General features: G+C 33.3%; 1 protein-coding gene across 4 annotated transcripts; it reads right to left on the bottom strand.

Moving 5' to 3' along the window:
- Positions 1-106: 106 nt before the first annotated feature.
- LOC145691829 (general odorant-binding protein 56h-like) lies at positions 107-21,048 on the bottom strand. 4 transcript variants are annotated; one of them, XM_081767142.1, is made up of 7 exons: positions 20,907-21,048; positions 19,248-19,309; positions 12,333-12,368; positions 9,602-9,719; positions 9,289-9,344; positions 5,956-6,055; positions 107-337 (listed from the first exon to the last, which is right to left on the bottom strand). In XM_081767142.1, the coding sequence occupies exons 1-6, from the start codon at positions 20,986-20,988 to the stop codon at positions 5,978-5,980; spliced, it is 432 nt and encodes a 143-aa protein (XP_081623268.1). In that variant the 5' UTR covers positions 20,989-21,048; the 3' UTR covers positions 107-337; positions 5,956-5,977. The 4 variants fall into 4 exon arrangements, with proteins under 4 accessions (XP_081623268.1, XP_081623269.1, XP_081623270.1 ...); XM_081767143.1 differs by having other exon boundaries at positions 5,960-6,055; XM_081767144.1 differs by having other exon boundaries at positions 5,956-6,052.
- Between the last annotated feature and the right edge of the window lie 275 nt (positions 21,049-21,323).

Genomic DNA, 21,323 nt, shown 5'->3' with positions numbered 1-21,323 from the left:
CTTTTTGATACAATAATTCACAAATTCTTTTCTATACATATTCGTGGATAATTGAGTATTATTACCAGATATACAGTAGTGATTTGAAAGAAACAGTTACTTGAACCTCATAATTTTTTATTTCAGGACAAAATCAATACATACACTTATTCAATTTTTAAGTTCTCTATCCTCAAGAGACAGAAATAAGTTTTACAGGTTTGTGGTACATAGCCCTATATATATATATGACTATTTGCATAAAACCTCCACCATTCACGATGCGTCGTAGCTTACTCATAGGTTGATAATTTACAGGTATATGATTATTCTTGTGCCTTCATTGTAATCAGTCAGTCTGAAATAATAATAATAATAATTATAAAATAACAATAATAAATATTGTTTGACACTAATTATTTGTATTAATTTATAACTAATCGTTACAGTAGACCCAACCTGTTAGTTGTTCATATCCTCATACTTAATTTTAATCAGTAACGACTGAAATGGCTCAACATTAATCTTAAATCGTGAAAAACTATAACGAACAATTAATTATTTTGTCTCTCAATATCTATTGAGCTTAATACAAGTACGCTCATAACGCGCTCATTCAATTAAACAGTTTCTGACTTTAATGACATGGAAGTGGGACACAAATTTGAGAAAACCAGAAAAGAAACTTGGGAACAATTAGACAATGAAATAAAAATTTATTATGTATATTATAGATGTTCATGAAGTTATACGAAAAGTTATTTTTCATCGAATAGCATCTGTGTGATGAAAAGAATGATATTCAGTATGGATCGATTCTTTAAGATCAAAAACTGGAAAATTACTTATAGATATTATTTCGTAAACTAATAAAGCACGAAGTTCAGGGATATTTTCAACCATGACCACATTTTTGTTAACAGTCAGTTTTTGAGATTTTTTTTTCTTTTTCTTTTACAAAACGATACAACAAAACTGCCAGTCAGGGTTGGTTGGAATAAGAAGTCTTTAAGCCTTGAATTCGAGACCAAGCAATATATGATATTTCGAGAGACATTTCTTTGTCATCACTGGAGGCTCCAAGGGATTACGATGGCCGTACCCCTAGTTGTTTCATAGACGCCGAAACTACATGAAAACAGAGTATTTTTTATTATTCGTATTTTATTTATTATCATTTAGTAAAACAATATTTTTATTATTATTATTAAACAAGCAATTTAATGCACGTACAAGAGATGCCTTGGAACACATTTTAGCACCCAACTTATCAATGGATCAACGAAAACGCGTGAAATTTAAAAATTATTAAAATTCAATGTCAACAAAAAAAGGATACGTACTTACTCAAAAATTAGTTTGCTTTTTACTTGTTTTGTTTTTGCAGCAAATAGCACATTAATCACATCGTTTAGCAAAGGTACTGTACAGTAATGTATAAAAGACGGTGATGAATTGTATAATCTATTTTTATTTTGTATAAATACACGCAGGCGCTTGTTTGCTTATCGTATCCATTGTTTACGAATCCTGAAACTACCGGTGTTCGTCTAGAGATCAATACAACTTTCGGTGATGTCTTGCCTTGCAGAATGAGTGAATAGTCATATTGTAATAAACAGTAATCGGTATTTTTCGTCGAGATAAAGATGGTTTTACCATTTCCTCTCCATGTCCTAGTTATTAGAGGGATCGGTGTGGAGTTATTAAGGAGACAAGGCTCAATAAATTATAAAGATACAACTAAAAGATGAAGATAAAAATTGTTAATTAAGATAGTACACAGTTATCATACGTTCGATCACTTCTACTCTGTATATACATACTTCTCAATTAATAAGACTAATTACGCTCTCTATTGATATCGATATCATATTTTTTTTTTAAATATACATGCTTTTTTCCTTGTATGCATCACTATAGGTGTGAACCATGCTTATCTATATGTTGTTCAATTCAATAGAAAAAGAGGAATATTTTAACATATCACATATAAGTGACGCCACCAAAGTATGACATATTATTTGCGATTATTAACCACTTCTTAACCTATATTAAATAGAATCTTTTCAGACCTGGTACGTCTTGACCTTCATCTGTGTACTAAATTTCAGATCGGCTGAGTATCTTTTGCTGCAGCGAAGGTATATTTATAATTTCCCTAGGAAGGTTCTCATTGCAGCCGAATCAACAAGCGGAAGAAAAGTATGAATGTAAAGACAATTTACAGAAAACAACATCTTGTCTATTTCAACACTATATTAAGAAATGAAACTTCAAAGAACTGTAATCGTAGAAACTAATTAACGACGTCTGATACATCTTTCGCGTTTCATTCAACCTTAAAAAAATAAAATAAACTAGCATCAATTACCCGCTACGCTGGGTTAAATTAAGAAAAAATGATAATATGTTCCCTTTTTACTATTACTAAAGCGCTCTTTGATATTGGTCATTTTCGGTGATTTTTATATATTCCCCTCACTCCTCATGTTGCGGGTCACGGCATCGGAAGTGTCATTGCTCAGCTCAGCGACCCCGAAATCTATGAATTCAATTTTGATATTGGTCATTTCGATCATTTTTATATATCTCCCCAATCCTCTCCCCTAAGTTGCGGGGTTGAATTTGGATTTAAACAGCATCAGAAGTGTCACTGTTCATCTCAGCCACCCCAAAAACTATAGATTCGACATTAATATCGGTCATTTTGATTATTTTTACATTTCTCTCCCCCTTCCTTAAGTTACACCGTCAAAGTGATATGACAAAAATTATCTTATGTTAGAACTTCATTTAGGTTGAAAATTTGATTGAGATCAGTCTGGTGGTTCAAGAGGTATTAAGTTTTATTTATTATCTCCCCCTCCCATCCCATTCCCCTAAGTTCTACCGTCGCAGGCCCGAACCTCATATATGTTAAAAGTTTGATCGAGATCGCTCATGTGGTTCAAGAGTGATAAAGTCACAAAGACAGTCACTTTTATTTTTATTTGTTTTTACATATATCTCCCCCTCCCATTCGTTGCACCTTCAAAGTTAAACGATAAAAATTATTTCAGGCCCGAGCATCATCTATATTGAAAATTTGATCGAGATCGATCGGATGGTTCAAGAGTTATTAAGTTTTATTTATTTCACAACTCCTCCTTCCCCTTCCTCTAAGTTCTATCGTCAAATTGAATAGATAAATACAATTTCAGGCCAGAACCTCATCTATGTTGAAAGTTTGATCGAGATCGGTCATGTGGTTCAAGAGTGATGAAGTCACAAAGACAGTCTCTTTCATTTTTTTCCTTTTTTTTTTACATATATCTCCCCTCCCCCTCACCTACGTTGCACCGTAAAAGTGAAATGAAGAAAAAACCCCAGGCCCGAACCTTATCTATGTTGAAAGTTTGATGAGATCGGTCGGGTGGTTCAAGAGTTGTTAAGTTTTATTCATTTATATATATATGTCTTCTCCCCTCCCGCCCCTAAGTTCTACCCCCAAAGTGATGTAATAAAAAGCACACCAGGTCCGAACCTCATCTATGTTGAATATTTGATTAAGATCGGTTTAGTGGTTTAAGCGTCATGAAGTCACAAAGACAGTCACTTTTATTTTTATTTTTATACATATATCTCCCCGTCTCCCTCCCCTACGTTGCATCGTAATAGCGAAATGAAGAAAACATCCCAGGCTCGAACCTTATCTATGTTGAAAGTTTGATGGAGATCGGTCGGGTGGTTCAAGAGTTGTTAAAGTTTATTCATTTTCATATATTTCCCCTCCTCCCCTCTCCCTCCTCTAAGATCTGCCGTCAAAGTGAAATGATAAGAAACTTCTCAGGTTTAAACTTCAAATATGTTGAAAATTTGATTGAGAACGATTGGGTGCTTCAAGAGTTATTAATTCACGAACATAGTCACTTTTATTTTTGTATTCATTGATTTGTGTATATCTCTCCCTCCTCCCCCTCCCCCAAGTTGTTCCGTCAAAGTGAAATGATAAAAAAAAAGAAGAAGAAAAAACATCCGAGTTCCGAACATCATCAATGTTGCTAATTTGATCGAGATCGGTCGGGCGGTTCAAGAGACTAGGAATCACAAACATAGTCATTTTCATTTTTATAATATAGATTTCGTTTCGAAACAATGAAAATTAGCAACATAAACAGCTTCATGCTGTTAGAACAATGTACGCACTTTTTTTCCCGTCAAAAAGGGATAATTATAATCAGTAAAATATAATAAATTAATTACTAGTCTAAGTAAAATATACAAATCATCAATATGTTAAAAATTGTCTTAATTATATTAGTTCAATTAAGTCAACTTTACATGCAAATGATACTAGTATTTTGATTGAAGATATTAAGTAGAAATAGGATGTTAGGCAAAATATCATACGTATTTCGTAATGTTATAATATAATAAAAAGGAACGTTTTATAGTTCATTTAGAGAATCTCTGTTTCAATTAAAGCAGCAAATATTTTGCCTATTTTACATAATTTACTCTATATTGCTTGTATTATAACTTAAATGTCAAATGTTACATATAATTTATATTTTCTTTAAAATCATAATTTCATTGGAATAACTACATAGATCTTTTATTCCAAGAAAAGTTTCTACTTGTTCCAAGAAATTTAAAATATCAGAAACTAAATTATGTTCATAGACCTCATTCCTTAATTCTCTGCTTCAAGAAAACGCAAAATCTGTACTTTAATTTGCGATAAAAGGCACTGCAATTATAATGCGTTTTGCGTTGCGTTACAACCCACAATTTCGCGAATCCTAGTACGGAACAAAGGCCTTTAGCAAGACCACAATACTGGAGAAAATATCGCTGCCAGAATGCGAGCAAGTGATTGAGAATAATGAAGACTTTCACAAATTAAAGATAATCAGAGAAGTCGTGAAAGATAAATTGTACGAAATTAATGTTAACCTTTCGTTATTGCATGCTTTAAAAAAAATCCGATCACATTCAAGGAAGTAAAAAGATAGTTTTGAGTTTTAAAAGTGTATTGTACAATCAAAAACAATTTTGAATTGAGGACTTTAATAATGCCTTACTTTGAGTGCATTTACAATTAATGCTTTCTTGTGACAAATTGCTAAGATGTATTAAATTAAATATATTTAATAATTTGTTGAAGTGGCTCATCTGAAATTAATCAATAATTTCTTTCTTCGTGCTGTCTTATGTACAATATTGTAAAAACTGCTGTGACAAAATACTTTAAATAATTTATTTGTTAGATAGGAAAAGTTAATGTTGCTTTCTTTAAAATATTTAATGTTCTCGCTAAACAATCATCAGGCACGTTTTTAGATTATTTGACTATTTCTGAGTTAATTTTAGTTTTTGTATATCACTGAACATTTCTCTTTATTATTTCGGTTTAAATTTTAGTGCCTACTGGCATGTGTTATTTTCATACTTTTAGAACCTGAACATCCAGTCTTTAGTGAGAACATAGTTATAAGTTAATCACGTCTTGATTTTACAAGTTAAAATACTTTTACAGATAAATAATTTTCCGATATCTAAAGATATGTGTAACTTAAGCTTGAAACGGTGAATAATTTTCTCTTTTAAATCTTCTCTATACAGCAATAAGCCTCACAAGAAATTGAGATTTTCTTCCTGCAAACAAACGTCACTCATAACACACAATGTCATGCAAGCACGCTTTCGCCATACACCAGTGTGGTTGAAAAAGTAGGCTAGTGGATATTTTATAACCCTATGAATGACAACTATAACACCTTTCAACAAGTTAAATAATAATAATAATAATAAAAAAAGAGCCTTAATCTAAAATAATATTATCCTCTCACTTGTTATAAATCGAATTAGTTATAGTTTTTTTTTTAAGTTAGTTGAACATTTTAGTAAGGAGTTGTTTGGAATACTACATTCCCTCACGATTAAAAAAAATAATAAATAAATAATACAGATACAATAAAATAGAAAACTTACATACGTGTAATAAAAGTGTTCTTCATCCCCACATAAAAAGTCTTCGTGCTGCAGATTTTTGCTTTTGTGCTGAGGGTCTTAATTTCTTCATTGTTGGCTGCTTTTGAGAAAATATATTTAATTTAACCCAAACATAATAATACAGACTCTACTACATAACACATTTAACAACTGTTGTGTATCATTTGTTGATGTGCTAATATTTTTAAAAAATTACTTGTTATACTTGCGTACTGTGCCATTCATATAGTTGACAATAACGTAATGTCATTGACGGGGATTTTTAAGATTATTACACATTTTATCATTTTCTTTTTTTAATGTCTGAAGTACGACATTTTTTCTTAGAAACTATCTACCTGTGTTGTTCTGATATAAATACAAACATTTGTGCTGTACATTATTTATTCAACAAATTAAATTAGTTACACATTTTACTATGTAGTTCTTTGTCACTGTAATACTCTTATTTCAGCGGTGGAAACTTCTTAATTAATTCCAGAACAGTAGAGGTCTTTTGTCTCTATGTTGAGTCATTCTTGCGCAGCGTTAATAACCTCCTTATTGGAATCGAATTTTTTTCTCTTCTAAAAATTCATCTGAATGGAGCAGTGCAAATCTCATCATGGGTGCAATAGAGTGTGAAAAGTAGTCTCCATTCTTTTAATGTCGCTGCAGAAGTTTCATGACTGCTACTAATCTTCGTTCTTTATATGTTCATACTTTAAAAGGCAGAGAACCTACCTAGAAGCGAACTTTGGTAACTTGAAGATGATTCTCATTATGATTCTCTTGAAGACGATTCTCTTATTTTAAGTGTTCCGATTTCTCTGACTGACTGACTGAAAAATGACTGTGCTTTCTGAGTGACTGTACCAATCAGACAATCCAGACTGAAGAAAACATTTACCTTCAAACTTCTTTTTTCAGTCCCTAATAAATAGGAGATGGATTGGTATTTTTATTTGTCAAAAATTTAATAGTAGTTGCTGCGCAATGCTACTTTAAATACTACCGCAACATGACGATTACAACTGACAGGAAAGCAGAAAACAGCATCTAACATACTAACAAGTTCAAACACGTTTGTGTTTGTCCAATTTGTCAAATCCATTTTGTGCTTTTTTTTTTTTTTAATGATAATTCCTGTTGATATTTAAACATATCACCATATATGAAGAACATATACCTCAATATAATAAATGTTTATTTGTCCATAATATCTTGTTCAAAGGATAGAGGAATTAAACCCTGAACCTCACTTTTGCACGCCACTGCTCATATAAGAACTTAAAGAATGCCTTTCAAGTGAAATATCACTAGAGGTCTCAAAGTCAGGAGTTGATTTTTCGGAGGCAGGGGTTTAAAGCCGGTTTCACCACCATTCTTTCCTCTTATAGAACTCTGGAGCCGCCATATTGTTTATTTAATTTTTTTAACAACATTACAACCTTGGGTTCTGTCTCTTGGTAGTTAAGTGACCAAAGGGTATTCTTTCTTTGTGCGTGACCCCTGGATTAATCATTGCTGTGTGTACTAAGCCTCGGATTCAAATTCCAACTACCGGATTGAATCCCGCTTAAGAAAGTAGTCCCCATCTAATATAGTCTGGGTGGTAAAAAGAAGCTTTAAATTACAATAAACCAATAAATTCAACGATAGTTTCGCTAGTCTTATCGCCAGTATTACCAAAGAATACATACTTAAATTATTTATTGTATGCAGTGTAATGATGAGCACCAAAAAATAAATAAATAAATAAATAAATAAATAAAAACTCAACACTAAAGTGTCAGTACATGTAACTTATATTTTGACGTACCATATTGTCACTAATAGAAAATGTAGACTAATTGAATTTTCGGTAACTTTCTGTCAGCATCTTCCAAATGTAAATGATCAAATATACACAGGTTAAGTAATAAATGCAATGGGCATAAAGGAATGCCACAATTACTAAAAACCCACAATACAACATTGCTATACATACAAGTATACGGGAATTCGTCTTTTTCTTTTGCCATTTTCATAGATGGATACTTATAAACAAGCGTAGTCGGTTAATAAAGATAATGAAGGAATAAATGTAGGGATACTAGCAACTATCATCGAAGGATGGTGAAGAACAATTAGCGTTCACTAGATTTCTTTGTTTTCTAGTGGTGAAGCTGAATATGTCAATACTTTAGAGAACAACATCTGTCAAGATTACCAGTTTGAAGTTCCTTGTCTTTTTAAGATTTTATTAACATTTCAAGAAACCTTGAATTTCATTTTTGAATTAGGATTTTCTAACATTATATTTGCTTTCTACATTATCAGTGGATTCTTTCAAATATGTGGAAAGGTCTGAAGTTGTAATGTCACTGTATTCACTATCTCCTAATACGAATATTAGGATTCATATAAATATTCATATGAGAGGATTCCTTTACTCTCATATGAATATTTCTCCTTGTCATTCCAAGTAGTAGAGCGTTCACCTCTGGTGCTTGGGGTCTCGGGCTCGATCCCAGCCCCCGTCAAGTGAACTTTGTGGTGGACAAACACCGTGTGCGTGGGTTTTCTCGGGTTCTCCCGTTTCCCCCCACTTCCTTCATTCCACCATTTCATTCATTACTCATCATCACCGTCTCCTTTAGCCTAACCGGTATAACCGCGGAACGTAAAATTCAAAGATTTTCTCCTTGTCATTCCGTGCATAACTCGGACATGAATCTGTGGTATGATAAATTCTGGATAAGTTCAGTGGACGATTGATACTATTTTAAACCCAATTCAAGTTTTCTTAATAATATTCAGCGGTTGGATGCTATATTCAATTTATGAGAAACATTTTAATATTATGAAAGGTGGGAGCAAAACACAGTGTTAATACCATTTTTTATCTACTTATTGTTGGTATTTGTGTCTCCCTAAAGAATGCGCTTTAACTTTAAAGTTCAGGGTGATTACGTTTAAGATTATTAATATAAATTCAAAGAATCAAGATCTTACTTAAAAGCAGATAAGTGTGTTATAATTATGAAATCTAATAAATAATTTTACGAGCTTTATCTTCAGCATCGCATTGTGTATATTAAGTGTCTAAAACAGTGTTAAACATTACATAAACACGACATTAAAGTTCATAAAAAAAAAGTATTAATGAAAACAAAATTGAAACTGGTTTGACCAGAGAGCAAGAAATATTGACTATGTGAAATGTTCTGTCCTACGTAATTCAACTGAGTCATCTAGGTATCTATAGCTGTTCATACTTAGATGGCTGTTATAAAAAAATGATGAAATAAATATATTTTATTAATAGTAATTCTAAAAAATTAAACTTACCTTTTCGTACAAGCATGTGACAAACTTATAAGCCCTCTCACATTTATCTGAAACACCTGTAATAAAAATCAGAAATAAAATAACTACCTAACACACGTATATACAATTACCTATATATAGTATATATTCCTAACGAAAGTGGCAACGTTACTCATACAAATACTTTACATGCACAAAAATTATCAGTTTTAAGCAATTATTAAGAAATAGAAGTTCTTAACTTTACACGTCCTTCTGTCTTTTCCTTCCATTTCTAAAAATATTTTTTTTTTCTAAATTCCTCTTTGATGCTTTAAATAGAATGTTAACTTACTTTGTTTGCTACAGGTATCCAACGCTTTGCTTACATCATCGTTAAGCGTACTGTTTTGACTGACCATTCTTATTGCCATCTTCAGTGTGGTTGTGTTAAAATCTCCTTTCATATTCATCTGCAAGAAGAACATAGAACACGCATTTTCATGATATCCTTTATTACACGCTGGTTGTCTCTCTTTCTATTTACTTACCAAACATTATACTAACTCCAGAAAAATCTAAAGTAAAGATTTCCATGAAATCATTTTTATTAATTTTGAAGTGTATAATTAATAATAATAATAATAATAATAATAATAATAATAATAATAATAATAATAATAATAATAATAATAATAATAATAATAATAATAATAATAATAATAATAATAATAATAATAATTCAGCTGAGAAACCAGTTGAGAATGCTCGAAGAGCATTGCCAGAACAAACTTAGAAAGAATGGAGAGATAGATCGGGAAGAATTGACCAATATCATGAGAACAGTAAATCATACAGGGATGATATTGATGTTACTCAATACCTAACAGGATGGTAAACATTTTGTTACCGATATTAATTGGTGGCCACTGGCCAAACCAGTGACCAATAGTTACTATTTGATGAGAAAATATTTACCATCCTCTTAGATATTGATCAACACCAATATGACCTCTCTATGACTTACAGTTCCCGAGATATGGCTCCTTAAATCTTTGGAAATCGGCCATTTCTTGGCAAATATCTCGAGAACGGTAAGAGTGACACGAAAAATTTAATCACTTTCTCAGATAGGTTTTGATGCTCTACTTAATACAGGGTTCAAAATTAAAAAAAAAAAAAAATCAAAAGTAACATACAGACAGACACACAGGCATAGAAAATTTAGTAACGAACTTTTAAAGTTCGTTGATAAGCATTTAAGTTTAGATGTTGATTTCAATTGCTCCCAACGAGAGATAATAATTATTCAATATTTTGAAGTAAATAAGTATTTTCGAACTTAAACAGAAAGTTTTTTTTTTTATGTATATTTACTTAAATTTTCAATAAGTGCAATGGATGTTTAAGAGATCTAGTTCTGAACAGTTTTCGAAAAAAAAAATGAAAATACAAATAATTCCTGTGAGCTCGTGAGAAACTACGCGACACAAACGGTTTCGAGAGGGTAGGAAGTCAGTGAAGGATTACGAGTGCAGTGGTCGACCACAACAACTCGAACTGATGACAACATCGCCGCCGTCCCAAAAACGAAAACTGACGTTTCGGTTAATAGCACTCAATATCTGCTGTAGTTTTCCAAATTTTAACCGAAGACCCAGCTCATTTGACAACAATGACTAAACATTTTCTGGTTCAAAAATAAATCGTAATCCCCCTTACCCTCCAGACCTGTCTTTGCCTGAGATTATTTTCTGTTCTTCAAGGTAAAATTGCAACTAAAGGGTAAAAAATAATTCGATGCCATCAAAGGAGATTCTAAAAACTGTGACCGAGCAGCTGAACAGAGTTTTCCAAGGCCATGAAATATTTGCAAATATGTGCTCAGCAGTATATTGATTCAAATGAAGCCTATTTTGAATAAACAAACTTTAAAAAAAATGATACCAGCCTTCTTATTTTTCTTTCAATGGTCCTAGTTCGGGAACTTCTGGACTGCACTGTGTACGTATGTGATCCAGGAGTGCATCTAATCTCTATCATATGAATACATGGAGAAAGAAAGAAGATTAAGCGAATTGTAACGTGGTGTTGGCCACATCATCTCCTCTATGAAAGAAGATTAAGCGAATTGGAACGTGGTGTTGGCCACATCATCTCCTCTATGAGCAATGTCGAAGAAGTGTGGAATATTATCTCCACACCGCCAGTAGGCCTCATTGATCTGTGCCCGAATGAACCGGGAGGAAGGGAACTTTTGCAAGTAGTCTTCGCGAAGTACTATAATATATAGGAGTTAATTAGTAACGTAAGGTATACTTAAGTATTCAAAATATCAGATAATATAGCGATTCAAAAAAGGTAAAAAAAACTAATGGAAAATAAATTCAAGAAAATTAATTATTTTTAAATAGTAATAAAATAATATTAAATAATAAAAGTGTAAAAAGAGCTCATTGTTTTTATAAGTTAAACATCTCTATATTCAAATTTTAATATCTACTCCTAATTGTAATGAAATAGGGTTTCATAATGCTTAGGCCTATTTTAAGTGAATCTTACTTATTTATACTGAAAATTGTAACTGTAACGTCACCCATTATTATGTAACATTTTAAGAGTATAAAATGACATCTAGAAGGGGAATAAAGTTCATCATGATAGGAACTATATTTTTATTGCATTGTGTGATCAGAATTTACCTATTCTATATGTTCGAAGTTGTTCGTTTTTAAAGATTATCATTTACAGTAAGTGTTTTTTTTTCTTATCATTTTAATTATTGATATTTGTACATATTTTGTAATATAGAATACAATTAATTTATTATTAAAGTACACTCCTATTTTAGTGATAGATAAAAGTTGAGGGCTCAAAAGCTTTTGTTAAGTGGAGTTCTTATTTTGATTTTTTTAAACAACCTTTGGAATTTCAGTGACTACTAAACACAGTATAATATGGAGTACTTTGAATTTTAATATGCAAATAAAATTATTTCAATTTGAATTATTAATTTCTTTCATAAAAGCATATTTTCTTAACAAAAACATTAAACCTTACATTTCAGACTTGTAACACTAACTTACCATACCAGTATTGTTGAAAATGCAATGAAGATAACACTGTAAAGAGAATAGAGAACTTTTTTAAAAAATGTATAAATGATCCATTTGAAATTTATCTAAAGTGGCATAAAATCTATTATATGTTTCTTTTAACACTGACATGACATCCAAATTCCATATGAAGATATATTTCATATGCCATATACATTTAATTAAATGATGAACACATTTATGACAAAATACAAAATAAATGTTGAAACTATTTAGTATGTCAACATATAGTCGTCCCTAGATACAAAAAATTAGTTTTTTTATTTCACTTAAATCTAACATTATTCTTAAATCAAGAGTATGAAATTATAAATAAGCATGAAAATATAAATAAATAAAATTTCGATGTCATATTTATAATTTATTCTGTCACAATTATTATGATCATTATATTAAGGACCGCCAGTCTAGACAATCCCAAAATGCAAAGGTTGTACACAAAACAATACGTCTTGCATACTTAAACACTCAACACCTCATTAAACATGGGTGACTCGTGCGTAGAGCTGTTCCGATAATCGAGTAATCGATAACAATTCGATATAATTCAAAACCGTTTTGTCGATAAAGAATTTTAATCTTATCAAATTATCGAACTTTCGAGACTCTCGAATTGTTTGAAACAGACGAAGTATTCGAGACCCTCGAAATGCTCGAGACACTTGAAGTATTCGAGATATCCGAAATATTAGAAACATTCGACGAGTTTGAGACACTCTAACTGTTCATGTGTCTCGAATTGTTTGAAAGCAGCAAATACTGAAAGATCTCACTATGATCTCAGTTTATCGAGTCATTTGAATATTTTGAGGAGTTATGGATTATCCTAGTGTTTGGAAGAAACAATGCAATCAAGGTTAGCATAGATGTACATAATATATACTACATATATGCAGTGTGTTCATTTAAAAGTTGCTCTCTTGAAATGAAGTGAAAGAAGAGTTTCTTCCCTCATGTCTTTAAGACTAATGTTTGTGTAAAAGGTTTAAATAGTCTGTCAGGGAAGGGAAAGAGAGAGACAGAGAACGAAAGAGAAAAATGCATCACTCGAACAGGATTGGAATCCAAGACACCGTTAGTCTACAAACTGCCACTTTACCGATTGCGCCAACAACAGGGCAGGCAGAAAAACAAGATATTTTGCATCTAGTTTCGAGGATTTAAATTAAAATTCTGGAAGGAGACAGCTTCTGATATAGGCAGAGGTAAGAAAATTTGATAAACCTGAAGACTTCAGAAACTTCGGTTTTGAAAATTTATTATCTGCCACTCGAAACCCTTCGAGTATTTGAGATTGTCGAAATTTCGTATAATACCTTGTCAAATTAGCAAAAAGTAAGGAACAAATTAGTAACAAGCTGAAAATTGGTACAGATGTTGGAAATGATGTTCTAAACAACATACTAAAAGTCCCCTGAAATCCCAGGTGACCTTCGCCGCCATATTGGAAAATGGCGGCTGGAAGTGTCAAATGAACAATACACAGATAAAAATAGCAATATCTTCGCTATCGTTGAACATAAAGAGATAAACTTAGTGTCGTTTTATAGAACACAGATAACACAATATTTTTAAAAGAGAAACAAGTTTTCATAAAACGCATACTTTTACAAACATTTAGCTCTACAATTTTATTGAACTTAGGAAGTAAATATTAACAAGTTAAAATTTGACATAGATGTTGATAAAGATTATTTAAATGACATACTAAAATCCCGCAACTTCTTCGTTCGCCATATTGGAAAATGTCAAAATGTCCGAAGTAATTGAAAGATAATATTTTGTTAAGTGAAATACAAAATCTCAAGCTAAATATTTGAGAAACTGTAAATGCAGTCTATCCGAAGTTAATTGCGATCAATGGTGGTGCAAGGGAGGAAACATTATGACGTGTTTAAGGTTGTCCTCCGCCATCTTGGATCAACTTGTTTATTTTAAATGACAACATGGTCATGTGACATCTTAAACAACATCCTCTTCGAAGGGAAACCCAATGGTGAGATTATTTTTCCAAAACATGCATCAATTTTGAAGTTGTGAATAAACTTAGGATCTGTTATGTGTGAAATGCTGTGAAAAGTTTCGAATTGAAAGATAAAGTAAACAAACTTTGTAACCTCTCACATTACGTATTCGTTAATAAGTAGGAAAAGAGAGAGCTAACACACATGAGACAATTACAATCACATGACATGTTCAGCATGCCCACTTTCTGTTCTATGCATAGGCCTATCCTTAACCGTGAGACCCAGTGCTTGTGCACTCTGGTTTGTGATATTTATGGTTAGTGATATTTATTCACAGGCCGTAATGATTCTCCTTTTCAGGTAGCTAATGTCAATAATTTTACACTTTTAGACAATAGCTTTAAAGTGTCCCTAAAGATAGAAATCCAAAGGAGGTAGGTCGGGGGACCTTGCTGGCCACTCAACTGGTCCATTCCGACTTATCCAACAACCGGGAAAGTGTTCATTGAACCATCGATTACATTACCACCATAATGCGGCGGTGCCCATCTTCTTGCCAATATTGATGGAACCACCCTTTCTCTTCCAACAAAAGTGGCAAAGTTTTCGAACATTCTATTTGGGACCCGTCAGAGCCCACGCCACTTTCGATAATACCCGAAACATCGGTAATACTCGAAATTTCGATACCCGAAACTTCGATAATACTCGAAATTTCGATAATACCCGAAACTTCGATAATACTCGAAATCTCAATAATACCCGAAGCTATTCTATCAGGCCTTATTTCCATTTTGTACTAATACACAATAACATACTGAGCAAGGCTATGTGATAATATGTAAAAAACAGTATCACGTAACAGTTTCAACACAATAACTGTGTCTTCATCAGACTTTCACTCCTTCTGGCTGCTTGAGAGTTGGTCACCACTTATATATACTCTCCAGAGATCAACTTTTAATTAGGCTCCGCCCCTTCATTAAAAAGTAACACTTGGGTGGCTTTCACTTTCACTTTTTAGGTGCACACGTGTCCAATTAAAAGTTTACTTTTTTTGCTGGATACATTCTGTCCTCTAATTATCCTTATTTTCCTTATTATTTTTTCCCTTTCTTTCTTCTTGCTTTTCATTTCTTCTTCTTTAAGCAGAATTTCTCCCACTATTTATTTATGGAGAATCCTGCATTCCAATTCATCACCTTGTCTCCTGCCTTCATAATCTTCCTGGCTTCCTTCCATTTTCTCACCAAAGTTCTGTTCTCTACTTTTATGACCCCTTTCCACCCTATCCTGTGGTTTGTCTCTTTCTGATGCTTATATATGGCTTTTTATAAAGAAAGGATAGGAGACCTAAGCACAAATGAAGAACAGAGGAAAAGATTTAAAGAAGTTCTGAACACAACTAAGGAGAAATGGATACAACGAAGAGGATAGGGTCAAGAGACATAGCAAGAGAGAGAAAAAATGAGGAAGAAGACAAGAACAAAAAATAGTTTGGAATAGAAAGTCTAGGCAAAGAAACAGAAAAGATAAAGATAATGCTTCGGAAAGCAGGAATTAGGACGTACAGGAAAGGAGGAAGCAAAATACAAGAAAGGATTAAACAGCACCAGGATGATGTAAGATTGAAAAGGGACAACAATGCGATATACAAGCATCAGAAAGAGACAAACCACAGGATAGGGTGGGAAGGGGTCATAGAAGTAGAGAACAGAACTTTAGTGAGAAAATGGAAGGAAGCCAAAAAGATTATGAAGGCAGGAGACAAGGTGATGAATTGGAATGCAGGACTCTCGATAAATAAAGAGTGGGAGAAGATTCTGTTAAAGAAGAAGAAATGAAAAGCAAGAAGAAAGAAAGGGAAAAAATTAATAAGGATAATTAGAGGACAGAATGTATCCAGCAAAAAAAGTAAACTTTTAATTGGACACGTGTGCACCTAAAAAGTGAAAGTGAAAGCCACACAAGTGTTACTTTTTAATGAAGGGGCGGAGCCTAATTAAAAGTTGATCTCCGGAGAGTATATATAAGTGGTGACCAACTCCCAAGCAGCCAGAAGGAGTGGAAGTCTGATGAAGACACAGTTATTGTATTGAAACTGTTACGTGATACTGTTTTTTACATATTATCACATAGCCTTGTTCAGTGTGTTATTGTGTATTATTACACAAAACTTCGATAATTTCAAATACACAAACGGTTTTGAGTAACCGATGACAACTCGATAAATTTTCTGTCCCGAAATTCGATAGGTCCTCAACCTTATCGAACACTCCTACTCGTGCGTAACTAACTACTCTCATTCTCTTCGAGATATAATTTCTTAAAAATGTGAAATTTTGTTTCAAATAATAACCTGTTAGCACGTTTCAGGAAATAGTTGTTCAATAATGAATATATTTACAAACAAACTTTTCATGTTTCATGTAGACGTATTCCGTACAGGGTTCATTTTAAAATATTCAATATAATATAAACTATTTCAATTCTTTTCACAGGACAAGGGAGTCATTAGGAGAAGCTTTTTTTTCAAGTGAAACTGCGAAATAAGAAAGTAGTAACAATCACTTCTTCCTCTCCTTGAGTCTGCCATATTGAATTTGTGCAAGTCCTTTTTTGTTTTCCTATCATGAAGTTCTCATATACCAAATCTCTTTTCTCTTTACATAATGCGGTTTGAAAAGTTACGTCTGACAAATAAAAAAAAAAGAAACTTACTTAATGGTTGATTTTTTAACCGACTCAAAAAAAAATTTAAAAAAAAAGAACGAGGTTTTCAATTTGGCCTGTTTATATATATTGTGATATATTCTTGCATAACTTCGAGATAACAGCGATTTTGATTATTGGTTTTTGTTTCAAGGAGTATAAAGTTTAAGTTTTATAGAGTTTATAGGTCAGCACTGTAACTCAGATCTTTTTCGGGGAGGAGAGGGGGGGCAAGCATTAATAAGTGTATTTGGGCTCCCTAGAAAAGTTGTTTTTCTGATTCTTGGGCCCCCTTTTTCCCTCTCTCTTACCCTTTATGGGCCCTTCCGCATGGCAAAGTCTACGAGGCAGTAGTTACGCCCCTGGAACCGTTCCATACATGACAAATTAATTAAGGGAACAATATGGACAAATCTCAAAGCCATACGAATAAATATTATTTCTAGGGCCCCTAATAATAGACATTTTTTTACTGAAATAGGCCCACGATTCATTTTGATTTTATTTACCTTTTGTGTGCTGTTTTGTTTATGTAATGTAGTGAACCTGTTTGATGCTTCATTTATAATTTCATGTGCGTATATGGAGTAAGAAAATTTTGTCTTAAAATGGGACCCCCTTGAACGGCAGGGAACTTGCTTGGAGGACAGTTGCCCCCCTTCTCCCCACAAGTTACGGCCCTGTTCCCGATGGTCTCATACAATTTCATTGCGGTACAATTACAATCTTCGATACTAGACTATGAAACACCTCATAACGTGCAGTGTGAAATATCATAATTGTGTATGTAATCAGGTACAAGTTCGTCATGGGTGCACTAATGTATTAGAAACACTCTCTTAGAAGATATTTCGGAGTTACTACAATACATTCACCCAGTGGCGTATTTAGGGGGGCTTCCGGGCTTAAGCTCCCCCCCGAAATCTTACTAACTATAGTAAAGTATATGAAATATCTTGCAGAATTTTTACATTTTCAGGCAAAGCCCCCCCCCCCCTCCCGAAAGTTAGCAAAGCCGCTCCCGAAACAAAATCGTAAATACGCCACTGCATTCACCTCAAATTTCATCTGTTAGGTTAAATATTCCAAAGACAAAACATTATTTTGTAGCTAATCAGCAAATACTATTTTGTGTATTTCTATACGAAGCCTAGAGAGGTATTTCTATTGATACAATCAAGGACTATAATTTGTCAAATCTCCGACTACTGTCAAATCTCCAAAAATGTTGCTACTGTAGACTCTGATTTCATCCCTTTGAAGTAGTTTTAGGCAAAAAATATTAAGAGAACAAAGTTTTGGCTCTGCACAAGTTAGAAGACGTCCAGCAATTTTCAATTTGGTAGGACAAATACATGCTGAGATATTGAAAACAACGTAAATGCCTGAAATAAAGAAAACGAAAAATGGTGGCAGCGGCTGCGTCGCCATGTGATGGAAAAAATAATTAATTGTGGTTTTGAAATACTCTTCTATAGGATAAACATTCATGAAAAAATTAGATTTTTTGGCGATAGTCAAGCGGTACATGCTTGATCACTTAGAATGGATTGACTCAGAGCTGATCCTGTTTCTTCCAGTTTGTTCACTAAGGACCATGTTATGTTCCTGTCTCGGGCAGAACGTGAGGTAAATTTGTTTCTGAATGCTCTTTGCGTGGCAACAACAGATTCCATTCTTCAAAACCTTTTAACGATACACTCATGTTACTGCAACGAGTACACTATTTTCACTGTCCTGATCATACTCACACAGTAACACAGAATTGTACAGACAATTCCAAATAAACTGCCCAGTTTCCTGTTTCTTATTGACCTTGGCGAGGTTTCCATCTAACGAAAAAAAACTCAAAATATCCACATGGCACCGCACCTCATTCCAACTGTTAGGTACACTGGCGAATATTTGCTGTTTTTCTTGAGGCGTGGCCGATATCACCCGAGATGAATTTAAACCAGTAAGCATAGTTCCATAAATCTCCCATCCTTCCTTGATCATTTGCCACAAAGCGCATGAAAATCGTACTTCAGTTAGAAATTCTAGACCCAAATGAAATCCGTGAGTTTTAAAAAAAATCACCCTGTATTACCTTGAAATTAAGCTATAGAAGTAATCTGAGTTTTGATACATCGAATACAAGTATAACAGTGTATTAATCTATCCATTATATTTTATTTCTATTTCCATTCAACTTAAAATTTCCTACCTTTGCAGCAGTGTCAGATTCATTTTGAAACTTTCCTGTGTTGTTCAGGGCTTCTAATTGACCTAAAAGGAAGGGTACATTACAATTATTATCAAGTAAGTCTCATACTTTCAATCAAAACGGAATAAATACCGTATATTATGTTTGTATGTACATATTATAATTATTTTAATTATCGCGTTATTATACGATATTGTTAGAAAATACAGTGAGATTCTCAAGTCTTGGACTATGAATTAAAATTATGCAAATGCATTTAAAGGGATGATCTGAAAAAGAAGTTACAAAGCATATAACTTTTATGTTATTCACGGTAACTTAACGGAAATTTATTTGTAAATTAATAACATATTTGTCTTGTTGCAGATTTGAAGTCTTCAGATTCTGAGCTTGTATGCCCGAGAAGCGGTCTTTAAAATGGTGACTCGCCTGGAAAATTGGCCAAGAGTAGAAATGAAGTCAGTGTTACGGTTCATGTAGGCCAAAAACAATACACTTGCTGGCATTCATAGACAGATTGTGTAGGTGTATATAAAGGGCTCAATAACAAAGAAAATTGTACTTCATTTCTAAGATCTACAATCCCAGAACATATTAAATCTACATATTTAATTAGGCCTGATACTGTTTGCTTCTTTTACTGTAAAACTATGTTAAGTTTTTCTAACAGCAGTATCACGTCCAGTGCCATTAGAAGACCTAGGCAAATTGAACCACTTTCGAAAACGTGAAGTAAACGTCCTTTGTCAAGTTCCTGAATTTCAAAAAAAAAAAACTTTAAAACTCTAAGAGTGTTTGTAATATGTCATAAAATAGTATGAAGAAAAACACTAGTGCAATAATAAAACAGCATGATACATAGAATTATGAAAAAAAAAAAATGTCTTTTTGTAAGTTCTACACTAGTACCACAGGGTAATACATTTGTGAAACAAGCCCTGGTCGATGTAATAGAGCGAACACGATTGTTCTTATTCACTTTGAGAAGTAATTTTTATTAAGTTACCTTTGAGATTTGTTCTTGCAAATCCCAATACAGTAGAGCGTCGATTATCCGAACGTCGGTCAACCGAACGACCGCTTAACCGAACTGTGTACTCGCTCGCACCTGTTACTCTCCCACCCTACCGTCCATCATCCCCCTCACTCCCAAACCAAGTTTCCCACAGTAGTCGCCGCACTGAGCCACCGCTGGCGGAACATTGCTTCTAATGGGGCCTTCATAAGGCGCTGCTGACCGGCCAAGCCGCCAGTCGCTGTGTTTCAACAATCAGCACACTTCTGTCGGTTTGGCACTGGCTGTAGAAGTAGCGGCAGTATCAAAGCTGTTCACAGCAACAGCTGCGCCAGCTTAGAGTTGAGGCGTGCCGCTCCGCGCATGGCAAATAAACATGTACAGTTCGATTATCGGAACAAACCAGTTTTCCGAACACTCATGTCCCCCAATTACTTCGGATAATCGACGCTCTACTGTATATAACTAGAACAGAGTTTTCCGTTCATAAATTTGCACAACGTTCATAGCAAAAATAAATAAATGAATTAAAAAATAAAGATGAAGAAGATATCTAAAATAAATCACATATATTCTAAAGAGCAATATTATACAATTACAAATATTATCCTATTTCTAGTCTTGTTTAAACCTATAAATCTTACCGTTAGAAATTTTGAATGTCTCATTACATCTTTTATTAATATCTGTCATATTGATGCTGTTCATATCAGCAGTATTGCTCATGTTCTGAAAGAAAATGTAGAAACATTATATATTATGTTCTTAACAGGTAAGCATTGATGCAAGTAAATAATTAGCACATCCGATTCACAACCAACTATTAATAGGCCTACTATAAAACAACCTGTCGGCAAACACAGAGAAACAGACAGACAGTGTCTTTCTCTAAGATTTCCCACACTTATGGACAGCAGACAGGCCCGGCATAGCATACAGGTCTGTATGTATAAACTTTTTTTTAAGCGATGTCACATCGTAGTTTGCTACACACTATCAAAAAATTGTGATGTCAATTTAAAAGTTGGCTATTTTTACAAGAAAACATTATAATATAGATT

The sequence above is a fragment of the Thermobia domestica genome, chromosome 8, assembly GCF_964235325.1.
Source record: "Thermobia domestica chromosome 8, izTheDome1.hap1.1, whole genome shotgun sequence".
NCBI lineage: Eukaryota > Metazoa > Arthropoda > Insecta > Zygentoma > Lepismatidae > Thermobia > Thermobia domestica.
Note: the sequence above shows the minus strand (reverse complement) of the source record. Positions and strands in the feature narration are given on the sequence as shown.